We start from the raw sequence: 13,076 nt of genomic DNA, 5'->3' as shown, positions 1-13,076 counted from the left end.
TGCACCACAATGATCCAATTTACTGTTGCTGGAAAATTGGATTATTTTTATTTTTGACTATTGTGAGTAACATTGCTGTGTACATTGTTGTACATATCTTCTGGTGCACACATGCATGCAAATTTACTGTCTTTCAACTTAAGTAACTATTGCTAAATTGTTTTCCATAGTGCTTTCTCCAGTTCTCATTCTAACAGTGTGTGAGCATTCCCATTGCTTCACATTCTAGAGTACTTCATTGTCGTTTTAATAAGGTCCATCCCTTTTTCATATGTGTGTTGGCCAATTTCTTCTTTTGTGAGATGCCTGTTCAAGTCTGTTTCCTATTTTTTATTGGGTTATCTTTTTCTTATTGAAAACAAAGCCCTTTTTTAGGAGCCCTTTAAAAATATATGTTGTAAATGTATTTTCCTCATTGTGTGTTATGCCTTTTCCTTCTTGTATTGTCTTCTGATGAATAATTCCCAATTTTAATCAAGCTTATCATTCTTTTCCCTTTGTGATTAATGCTTTTTGTGTCCTGTTTAAGAAATCTTTTCCTAAATACACACCCCTGTATTATCTTCTGAAACTTGTATCATTTCACCTTCCTTGTTTAGGTCTGTAATCTACCTGGAATTGATTTTTGTCTGCAGTGTGTGACAGAGGTTGCCAAGTTACCTTTTTCAGTATGGATACCAAATTGTTGCAGTACTCATTTTTGAAAAGACTGTTCTTCCCCTGCTTTCCATAGTAGCATCTTTGTTCTAAATCAATCATGGGTCTGTTTCTGTTTTGTATGTCTATTCTTGTGCCAGTACCATACTATCTTATTTACTTTGGTTTTATGGTATTTGAGGTCTAGAGTAGGGTCAGAATCTCCAATAAAATAACGCTGTTACTTCAGGAGAGTCTGATATAGGTGGCCCTAATTTATCTCTCCCCTTCTCCCCTTTTCCCCTTTCATAACCATAAGTTTGTTTTCTGTGTCTGTGAGTCTGTTTCTGTTTCGTAAATAAGTTCACTTGTGTTATTTTTTTAGACTCCACATATGTGATATCATAACAGTATTTGTCTTTCTCTGTATGACTTATTTCACTTAGCATAATGCACTTCAAGTCCATCCGTGCTGTTGCAAATGGAAAATTTTGTTATTTTTTATGGCTGAGTAGTATTCCATTGTGTGTGTGTGTGTGTGTGTGTGTGTGTGTGTGTGTGTGTGTGTATAAACACATACACCACATCTTCTTTATCCATTCATCTGTTCATGGACCCTTAGGTTGCTTCCATATCTTGGCAATTGTAAATAATGCTGTTGTGAACACTGGAGTTAATGTATCATTTTGAATTAGTGTTTTTGTTTTTTTTGGATATATACCCAGGAGTGGAATTGCTGATCGTATGGTAGTTCTATTTTGAGTGTATTTGGAAACATCCATACTGTTTTTCATAGTGGCTGCACCAATTTACATTCCCACCAACAGTGTACAAGGTTTCCCATTTCTCCACATCCTCACCAACATTTGTTATTTGTATTCTTTTTGATAATGGCCATTCTGACAGGTATGAGGTTTCTCATGGTTTTGATTTGCGTTTCCCTGATGATTAGTGATGTTGAGTGATTATTTTTCTTTTGTTTATTTGATTCTTTGTAAAGTGTCTTGTGTCCATGTATCCACTAGCGTTTTATTGATAATCTAATAAAAAAGGGTGAGAAAATCCCTCTGGGAGAATGAGTAGATGGCTAACAATGGCAAATTTGAAAAAGAACAGAGAGGTGATGTAAACCCTATGAAAAGTTAAAACATGATAGAAGGCTTTAGTAACAGACTGATGGAGTATGTAGTTGAGAATTGGAACTTTTTGAGAATTTGTTGTAAGATACAGTAAAAACTCACCAGAAATCACAAATTAAATGGTGACAAGAATGATGTTAGATGTATATATTTTTTTCACACCATTCAACATACTACTGTCAGTGGATAACGGTATTAAAAGTAAAATGAATGTTTCTAAGTAGGTAACAAATTATCTAAACTTAGCGACTGCTAAGTTACTAAGGAAAATATACCAGATTTAACTTTTATAATGAAATAGCAACCTATAACCAAAATTAAAAATATAATCAACAAATCATTGTAGCAAAATATCAGAAAAAGATCTAATATCCTAGTTGACATTTAAACACCCTTTGGGGAAAGCCTCATTTATCATTTTTTGTATTTTGTATTTTTCTGCAAAAGTCAGTAAATATTTAACTCTCAGCTCATCTGAAACTGCTAGAAATAGACTGATGGCTACACTGTTTTTTTGTGCACATATATGTGATTTTTCTCCCCAGCTTTTCCTGATTTCAGAAATGAAAATGATTTCATTTAAATATGAAAAAATTTTTAAGTACTTTCCTTGAGCGTATCATCATGAAAGCATTTAGCTAAGAATAACTCATTCATGAAAACTAGTATAATATTGGCAGTTAAAAAAATTTTTTTTTAAAGCTAGAGAGGTTATGTGTGCCAAACCAGGATGGCTTACTGTTGTCTGATAAAGCAGTGGTGCAATTTGCTACTGATGTGTTTGCTTAAGGGAGACCTGCTGAAGATTGTTGGATGAATGGTAAATGGTGTTCATTTGGTTTCCTACAGAGAATCCTGAGACTATTAACCTGATAGACATTCTTCCTCATGTTGGTTAGAGTATGTGTTGGCACATTTTACAGAGGATCTTCATAAAACTAAATTTACTTTTTAAAAATGATTCTTCTTATTGAAGAATCATTTGCATACAGAAAAGTTCACAAGTCATAAGGCCACTGAATTATCAAAAAATGAATTCAACTTGTATAACCACCACCTGGGTCCCTGCTCCTGTCCCTTCTCAAATGCTACCAATCTCTCTGTTCCCCCAAAGTAGCCACTATCTGACTTCGATTATTGTAGATTAGTTTTTTTCTCTTACTGATTTTTTTCCTTTGAAAATCAACTTTACTGAGATGTATTTTTCACACAATAAAATGTATTCATTTTATGAATGATGAACACATATACATATATATCTGTTAACAACCATGGCAGTCAAGATAGAGACTGTTTCCATCACTTCATGTGCTTCTTTACAGTAATTCTCCCCCTGACCCCCGCAGTTTCTGGCCCCAGGCAATTACTGATCTGCATTCTGTCACTATATAGATGAATTTTGCCTGTTTTAGAATTTCTTATAAATGGAATCTCATAGAATAGGTACTCTGTGTCTGGCTTCTTTTGCTTGTGTAATGGTTTTTGAGATTCATGTTATTGTATGTATCAGTTGTTCAAGAATTTTATAGAAAAGTGCTAAGTATATTCCATGGGATATCCATAAGGATATTCCACACTTTGTTTATCCATTCACCTGTTGGGGTTGATTGCCGTTTTTGGCTATTATGAATAAAGCTGCTATGCTTGTGGAAGTCTTCCTATGGACTTAAACTTTCATTGCTCTTGTGTAACTACTCAGGAGGACAATTGCTGGGTCACTTGGTAGGTTTTATAAGAAAACTACCAAACTGGCTTCCAAAGTGGTTGGAACATTTTACATTCCCACCAGTATTATGTGAATGTGCTATTTGCTTCACATCCTCACCAACACTTTAATTTTAAACATTTTAGTAGTATCCATATCTCATTGTGGGTTTTAAGTTGTACTTTCGATAACTGTGGTAAAAATGAGTCTATTGTCTGTTTTTATAAGTATCAGTAGATATTGTGGTACAAAATTTGCTAGGGAAAGTCTGTTACCAGCACAGTGAATGATATGGCCTGAACTTTAGTTTCTATTTTACCTCTTATTTTTGTAGCTTGAGAATATCCTCTGAGTAGGAGCATGTGCTATTACTTTTGGCAAGGAGTACAGGGCCAACATTGAGGCCTCCATACTGTCCTAGATGGGTACTTTTCTTTGGCCCAGTAGTCAGTTTTTTTCCCTTCAGGCTTGGAATAAGGTCAGTGTTCCTTCCAGGTAAGCGCCAGATGAAGTAGTTGCGGCCCCTCTCCCCTGCACTACACACACACACACACACACACACACACACACACACACACACATCACACACACCACAGAGTATGTATTATGTGAAAAATAATTTCTTTAGAAAATTAGAATAATAAACTTAGTGCATGTTCTCCTGGGTGTATCAAGGGTAGTGTAAATGTGGCAGTTTTCACCACATTTTATAGTCATTTAGTATTGAAAATTTTATAGCTGATTTCTTTCTTTGATTACAGTGCCCATATATCTCCTATCGGCATCTTACCAGCCTCTGCAGAGTAAGTAGTATACTTACAGAAGACAATTTAAAATTTTTTAAAAAATATTACTAAACTGTAGAAATTAAAATCATGTATTTATTGTACTTACTTTAGAGGAAGGATTGTACATAAGGCAGTGAAACCAGTATTTTATGTACTTAGGTCAGAACAAATGAAGAAGGAATGAATTACACTCACATACAAAATAAAGATGAACTTTTTTTCAGATGTTTTTTTTGATCTTCTGAAATGATTGAAAATATCAAAAGAGCTTTTTTATGAAGTTTTTTTTTAATGGCTGCTTTATTTATGTATGTATGCATGCATGCATGCCGTGGCACACAGCATGCGGGATCCTAGTTCCCCGACCAGGCATCGAACCCGTGCTCCTTGCAGTGGAAGCGCGGAGTCCTAACCACTGGACTGCCAGGGAATTCCCTGAAAAGTCTTTTTAAATGGCTTTATATGTATTAAGGTGAGGAGTGAATTACTGGGACAAGTGATCATTCATGCCTCAGTAGTAATAGTGACATTATGATTGATTTGTATATCTTATTTGGGCAAATTTCATTTTAAAATTTAAGCCAATATTATGTTTTCCTATTTCTTTTTCCCCTCTAGCCTGTTCATTTAAATACCATTATAAATTTTTTTTTTAATTGGTTGTACATTTTAAAGTTTGTGTTTATGTGACCAAATAACTAGTTAGGGTGACTGCTTCTCACTAAAATGTGTTCTGTTTTATAGCATTTTAGAAAGAACAATTAGAGCAGCTGTGGAACAGCACCTTTTTGATCTGCAGAGCAGCATAGATCATGATCTTAAGAATTTACAACAACAAAGTCTGGTGTGTAATAATGAAGCAGGAAGTGTTAATTGTGATGGGGAAGGATCTAATAACCAGTAAGAAACTTTTAAAACATTTTACTGTTATTTATTGAGCTATAAAATTGTTTTTTCTTTTAAAAAACTGTATCTTTTCTTAAATGATGGGGTGTCATCTTACTTGAGCATTTCTGAAAGTCAGTGTGAAAAGTGACTTTGTATATACTTGCATATAAATTGTGTATACTTCTTAACATTGAAAATCTCATAAGTCTTCCATTAAGGTAGTAGGCATTAAGTCCAACACAGCCTGTGAACACCAGATGAAGTAGCAAGCTTACTTTTAGGATTCATGTTATATGAAAAATAACTTTAAAAAAAGTAGAACTATATTCTGTTCTCCAGATGGTCACACCATGGCATGCAGTTATCTAGACAGATAGGTACAGGGACAGCAGATTGACATCACTCCTAGTGCACATGGTCATTGAGTGAAATGGTAGATGGAATCATCCTTTGCTATTTAGCTTATCACCTGCCTCCAGCCTTTGCGCTTCCTACATGCTGTTGTTTTAGGTTAGCTGTTAATAATTGAATTTGTGTAAGTTAGAAGTACTCTATGTACTGTGTGATGTGTGATGTTACTCCACTTTTCAGCTGACTTGTTACCTCTAAATGACAAAAGCTTCATCTCCTTTCCTATTACCTCAGCCCTGAACTTTAGGATATATAGGTTCCTTTCTCTGAGACCACAGTGCAATGATTTCATAGTTTACATTGATCAGTTTTTGTTTTGGGGACAGGTCTACAGAGCAACATCGATCATGATCTTAAGAAAGATGTACCCAAATTTGGAGAATTCATAGGAAGGCAAAAAAAATTGATGACTGGGTAGAATTCTGTTTTTTTTGTTAAGAATTAGATTTTTAAAAGGCCAAATGTGTCAAGTATACTAGACTAGCTATCAAATATGAAATGAAACTGAAAAATTAATGGATATAAAAACCAATGCTTGGAATATGTTTGTGGAATACCGTATTGTACAACTGCAGGTGTGCCATTGTAGTCTGCATGGATGGCATCACCAGCCTGTGCAGCTCGATATGATGGCCCTGATTTATGTGCTTTGAAGGCATGATTTGAACTATACACATGGATCTGTAGGGAGTATTTGAGTTGAATATGAAGGTAAGAAGCAGTATCTAAAAGTTGGAAATAGTAGGAAAATGTTTCAAAGGATATAATATAAGCAGATTTCTTGGAGTTTGCCCTTAGGTTAGCTAGAGATGCTGAAAACCTGTGCCCATGCTCAGGCAGTATTATGGAAATAACTCACATTCTCATTGATAGTGGTATCATCTTTGTAAACAAAACCCTGCAGTGTTGTGCATATTCTAAATTATATAAGATGAAAAAATATGCAGTAGGAAGCTATTCCTGTTTACTTGATAAGGTGTTGGACACTCTGGTACCTAGTGCTAGACTTGTATTTTAATCAGTAAACAGGTCATTATTATGATTTAGAGTATGCATTTATAAGGGAAATCATTATTTTGGCACATAAATTATTTTTAAAACCATTCATTTGCTTTTGAAAATATTCAAAGTGGATAGCAAACCAGGTAGGTTCCTCACAACATCCCATGGAGAGACAAAAATAAACTTTGTACACTTAATAATCTAACTTGGCAAGATAAAGAAACTGTGGCTCTTTATGAAAAAGACAAATTTTCTTTGACAAGGAGAATTTGCAGATTATTACTTTTATTTATTTATTTTAAAGGCATTACGTATTCAACATGTGGCCTGATCTGACTTTTTAATCTTCATTACTAGGGTTGATATTGCTGATGGTATTATTAATGCCAGTGAATGTAACAGAGACTGTTCAGAACCTGTGGCTAGCACTAATTTAGACAATGAAGTTATGCAGCAAGATTTTGTATTTGAGGATGAAGAAAATAACCAGGTAAGAAATGCTAAGACTTAAAGATCTCTGTGTTAGGTGTACTAGATTACAATTGTGATTGCTTCATGTTTCCTTTGATACCAGAAGCCATAGTTCAGTATCTTTGCTGTTACACATGTTTGTCTTGATTATAAGTCCCAGGAACATACATACTCTCAGTAGAGGTCAGGAACCATCATTGAGTAGAGAAGTAAATATAAAACACCTTATTTTAAAATACTTTTCTGGAAGGAAACAAATTACAATGTCAGCTAAGGTGGTTGGTGGTATTATGGTTGAATTTTGTTCTTTTTAAAAGCCCTGTATGTCCCAGATATTTTCCTGAAGAACATAAGATCTTTTCATAATTATGGAAAACCCATGAACATCATTTAAAAAGTAAATTTTCACTGTCACAATTTTTAGTAGTAACGTTGTTTTTAAAATAATTTCAATAAATATACAAAGCAACATTTTTCTAAGACATGTTTCAAAGTTTAGTTTTGTTAACACTTTTTATTCTTATTTTTTTATTTTTAAAAAATATTTATTTATTTGGCTGTGCCAGGTCTTACTTGTGGCACACGGGATTTCATTGCGGCATGCGGGATCTTTAGTTGCGGCATGCGGGATCTTTAGTTGCGGCATGTGGGATCTAGTTCCCTGACCAGGGATCGAACTCGGGCCCCTTGCATTGGGAGCACGGAGTCTTAGCCATTGGACCACCAGGGAAGTCCCTTGTTAACACTTTTTAAGATAATATACTTAATGAATGAGGAAATTTTCTTCAGCATGTTTTCATTCTAAATCATAAGCTAACATACCTGTAATAAGGAATTTATAGAGATTTGTGTTCTGGCTTTGCCTCTTAATAGCAGTGTGACTTTGACCAAGTTACCTAACTTCTCTGAGTTGTTCTTTGCTTTTCTTTATATAAGTGGGAGGTCATACCTCTGTTACAGGATTGTTATAAATATCCAAAGAAGTAAAAGTATAAAGTTATTTTATAAACTGGAAAACATTTTACAAAAGTTAAGCTGCTGCTGTTACTTTTACTGGACTTGTATATTACTTGTGTATTAATATTCTTACTTCCACTGATGTATTCGATTAATCTCTTTTCATCTATTCTTGGTTATTGCTTCTGTTGTTGTCTCTTTGCTCTTTCCTGGTTTATTGGTTTCTGCCTGTCTACTGGATCATTCCCATCAGTGTAAAATATTTTGGCTGTTACTTTTCCCATGTTTAGGAAAAAACCCTCTCTTGACCCTTCTTCCCACTCTAGCTACACCACCATTTTTCTGCTTTCCTTTATAATAAAATTACTTGAATGAATTGTCTGTGTCTGTTTAATTTCTCTCCTTACATTCTATCTCGAATCCACTCCATGCAACCTTTACCCTTAACATTCCTCTGAAACTGTTCTTGCAAATCACTAATTATGTCTTTTGCATATTTTACTTGACCTAAGAGCACAATTTGATTCAATTAATTATGCCTACTACCTGGGTACATTTTCTTCACTTGGCTTTCAGGATATCACACTCCTCTGGATTTTTTTTTTCTTCTTGACTGGCTGCACTATCCCTTTGCTGATTGCTTTTCATGTTCTCAAATTTAGTATGGCCCAGGGCCCAATTCTCAGGTCACTAATTTTCATTCACTCCCTTGGTAATCTCATTTAGTCTAATGGTTTTAAATACCATACAGACAATGGAATACTGTTCAGCACTAAAAGGAAATGAGCTATCAAGCCACAAAAAAACATGGAGGAACCTTAAATGCACATTACTAAGTAAAAGAAGCCAATCTGAAAAGGCTACATACTATGTGATCACAACTATGCTAAAGACTCCCAGGTTTCTGTCTCTAGTCCAGATCTCTCTCTTGAACTTTATAGATTCCTATACCCAGCTGTTGTACTCAACATTGAATATCTTACAAACATCTTAATATCTTAATAAACATCATATAAACATTTTATAAGCACCTTAACATGCACCAGACTGTACTTGTAATCTTGTTGACACATGTGTTCTTCCTTTTGTCTTTAAAATCTCAGTAAACAGCAGTTTCTCCTTCCACATGCATAGGCCAAAAGCCTTGGGTCGTCCTTGATTTCTTTCTTACTGCACATCTAGTCCGTTACAAAGACCTACTGATTGTACCTTTGAAGTTTATATAGAGTCTGACCATTTTTAATGTTTCCGTTGCCACCACACAGGTCCATTCATTTCACTTAGATTAATACAGCCTCCTAACTGATCTTATCTTTTCCGCCCTATGGTCTGTTCTGAGCAGCAGCCAGAGTGATCCTTTTAAAATGAAAATTACATAATGTCAGTTCTCATCTCAGAACCTTCCAGTGCCATCTAGGTATAAAAATATAGCAATAGGCAGTAGGGAAACCCGGACTGATGGACAGTTATGATTGAGACAGTTCAGTCTTAAGGTGCTGTCTGGATTGCTGTTTGCCCAGATATCCCTATGGCTTGTTTCCTCATCTGATCCTGCAGATTTTTCCTCAATTTTACCTTCTCAGGCCAAATCTCATTACTCTCTATGTATTAGCAGGCCCTCTCACTGACCTACCCCCATCCAGTCTCTGAACTTTCTGTCCTTCTTCACTGTCTGCCCCCCTTACCCCTTAATAGTTCTGTCACCATTGCACATATCTATTATTAGTTTTGTTTCCCATCATTAGACTGTGAACTTCATGAGGGCTGAGATTTTCATCTGTTTTGTTTATTATTACATCCCCATTATCTAGAACACATAGTATGTATTCATTAAGTATTTGTGGACTATATGACCAAACAAATAAATGTCACCTGGCAGATAGTAGGCAACTCAGTAGATTTGCTGAATGAAGTTGGTGTATTAGTTACTTTAAGAAAGCAGGAATTCTTTTTCTTTTTTAAGAGACTATTTTTAGAGGTGTTTTAGGTTTACAAACAAAATTGAGAGGGAGGTACAGAGATTTCCCATATGTTCCCTGCCCCCACATATGCATAGCCTCCCCCATTATCAACATCACTCACCAGAATGGTACATTTCTTACCAAGAGTGAACTTACACTGACATACCATAATCACTCAAAGTCTAGTTTACCTTAGGGTTCATTCTTGGTGCTGTCTATTTCATGGGTTTGGAAAAATATATAATATACCGAGTTTTTTAAACTGTGCTCTGCCTGTTCATACCCCATCCCACCAGCAACCACTGATCTTTCTATTGTCTTTATAGTTTTGCCTTTTCCAGAATGTCATATAGTTGGAATCACATAGTATATAGCTTCAGATTGGCTTCTTTTACTTAGTTATGTGCATTTAAGGTTCCTCTGTGTGTTTTTTGTGGCTTGATAGCTCATTTCTTTTTAGTGCTGAACAGTATTCCATTGTCTGTATGTACCACAGTTTATTTCTCCATTTACCTACTGAAGGACGTCTTGGTTGCTTCCAAGTTTTGGCAATTATGAATAATGCTGGTATAAACATCTGTGTGCAGGTTTTTGTGTAGACTTAAGTTTTTAACTACTTTGGGTAAATACCAAGGAGTGTAATTGATGGATCATACAGTATGAGTTTTATAAGAAACTGCCAACTGTCTTCTGAAATGGCTTTACCAATTTGCATTCATACCAGCATTGTATTAGCGTACCTAATGCTCTCTAACCTCACCAGCATTTGGTTCCAGATTTTGGCCATTCTGATAGGTATGTAGTTGTATCTCAGTGTTTTAATTTGCATTTCCCTGATGACATATGATGTGGGGGCATCTTTTCATATGCTTCTTTGCCATCTCTTATATAAAGAAGTATATCTTCTTTGGTGAGAAGTCTTTTTTTTTTTTTTTTTAATTGGGTTTTGTATTCTTGTTATTGAGTTTTAGTTCTTTCTTTCTTTTGGCTGTGCCACACCGCTTGTGAAATCTTAGTTCCCCAACCAGGGATCGAACCCCAGCCCCTGCAGTGAAAGTGCCAAGTCCTAACCTCTGGACCGCCAGGGAATTCCCTGGTGAGAAGTATTTTAAGGTCTTTGGCCCAGTTTTCAATTGGGTTGTTTCTTTTCTTTTTTTTTTTTTGAATTTTTGAATTTTATTTTACTTATTTTTTTATACAGCAAGTTCTTATTAGTCATCCATTTTATACATATTAGTGTATATCTGTCAATCCCAATCTCTCAATCCATCCCCCCACCCCCCGCCGCTTTCCCCCCTTGGTGTCCATATGTTTGTTCTCTACATCTGTGTCTCAAGGGTTGTTTCTTATTATTGAGTTTTAAGAGTCCTTTGCTTTTTTTGTATAACAGTCCTTTATCAGGTGTGTCTTTTGCAAGTATTTTCTTCCAGTCTGTGGCTTGTCTTCTAATTCTCTTGATATCAAATTTTGCAGAGCAGAAGATTTTAATTTTAATGAAGTCCAGCTTATCAGTTACTTGTTTTATGGATTGTGTTTTTGGAGGTGTATCTAAAAAGGCATCACCATTCCCAAGGTCACCTAGGTTTTCTTCTGTGTTATATTCTAGGAGTTTTATAGTTTGTATTTTACATTTAGGTCTATGATCCATTTTGAATTAATTTTTGTGAAGGGTGTAAGATCTCTGCCTAGATCCATTTTTCTGCATGTGGGTGTCCATTTGCTCCAATTCCGTTTGTTGAAGAGACTGTCGTTGCTCTATTATATTGCCTTTGCTTTTTGGTCAAAGATCAGTTGGCTATACTTATGGGGGTCTATTTCTGGGCTCTCTATTCTGTTCCATTGATCTCTTTGTCTATTCTTTCATCAGTACCACACTGTCTTGACTCCTATTCCTTTATAATAAGTCTTGAAGTCAGGTAGTATCAGTCCTCCAACTTTGTTCTTCTCCTTCAGTATTGTGTTGGTTGTTCTAGGTCTTTTACCTCCCCCCATAAAGATTAGAAGCAGTTTGTTAATATCCATAAACAACTTGCTGGGATTTTGATTGGGATTGCATTGAATCTGTACATTAAATTGGGAGGAACTGACATTTCGACAATATTGAGTGTTCAATCCATGAAAATGGGATATTTCTATATTTATTTAGTTCTTCTTTGATTTAGTGCCTCAGAGTTCTGTAGTTTTCCTCATATAGATCTTTTTAAAAAAAATTAGTTAATTAATTAAAAATTTTTTTGGCTGCTTTGGGTCTTCATTGCTGCGTGCGGGTGTTCTCTAGTTGCAGCGAGCAAGGGCTACTCTTTGTTGCGGTGCGCGGGCTGCTCATTGCGGTGGCTTCTCTTGTTGCAGAGCACAGGCTCTAGGTGCATGGGCTTCAGTAGTTGCAGGACGCAGGCTCAGTAGTTGTGGCACGTGGGCCCTAGAGTGCTCAGGCTTCAGTAGTTGTGGCGTGTGGGCTCAGTAGTTGCAGTGCGCAGGCTCTAGGGTGTGTGGGCTTCAGTAGTTGTGGTGCACGGGCTCAGTAGTTGTGGCTCACAGGCTCTGGAGCGCAGGCTCAGTGGTTGTGGCGCATGGGCTTAGTTGCTCTGCAACATGTGAGATCTTCCTGGACCAGGGCTCAAACCTGTGTCCCCTGCATTGGCAGATGGATTCTTAACCACTGTATCACCAGGGAAGTCCCCCTCATATAAATGTTATACCCAAATATTTCACTTTTTTGGGTGCTAATGTAAATGGTATTGTGTTTTAATTTCAGAATGCAGTTGGTGTATAGAAAAGCAATTGACTTTTGTTTATTAACCTTGTATCCTGCAACCTAATAATCACTTATTAGTTCCAGGAGATTGTTTTTGTTAATTCTTTCAGATTTTCTACATTACATAGACAATCATATCATATGTGAACAAAGATAGTTTTATGTCCGCCTTCCCAATCTGCTAACCTTTTTTCCCTTCTCTTGCCTTACTATATTAGCAAGGACTTCTAATACAGTGTTGAAAGGGAGTGGTGAGAGGGGACATCCTTGCCTTGTACCTGAACTCATTTGGAAAGTTTATAGAGTTTCTCACTCTATAAACTCTATAAATAAGTATGATGTTAGGTGTAGGTTTTTTGTAGA

At 35.9% G+C, this 13,076-nt stretch overlaps 1 protein-coding gene across 14 annotated transcripts in view; it reads left to right on the top strand.

Moving 5' to 3' along the window:
- FAM13B (family with sequence similarity 13 member B) overlaps positions 1-13,076 on the top strand; it is a 109,333-nt gene that overhangs the window by 41,216 nt on the left and 55,041 nt on the right. For all 14 annotated transcript variants that reach the window (XM_059917174.1, XM_059917175.1, XM_059917173.1 and 11 more), the window contains 3 exons: positions 4,242-4,283; positions 5,013-5,168; positions 6,927-7,059. In XM_059917174.1, the coding sequence (XP_059773157.1) occupies positions 4,242-4,283; positions 5,013-5,168; positions 6,927-7,059 (331 nt within the window). The remainder of the gene's footprint in view (positions 1-4,241; positions 4,284-5,012; positions 5,169-6,926; positions 7,060-13,076) is intronic.

This window comes from Balaenoptera ricei, chromosome 3, assembly GCF_028023285.1.
Source record: "Balaenoptera ricei isolate mBalRic1 chromosome 3, mBalRic1.hap2, whole genome shotgun sequence".
In the NCBI taxonomy this organism is placed as follows: domain Eukaryota; kingdom Metazoa; phylum Chordata; class Mammalia; order Artiodactyla; family Balaenopteridae; genus Balaenoptera; species Balaenoptera ricei.
Note: the sequence above shows the minus strand (reverse complement) of the source record. Positions and strands in the feature narration are given on the sequence as shown.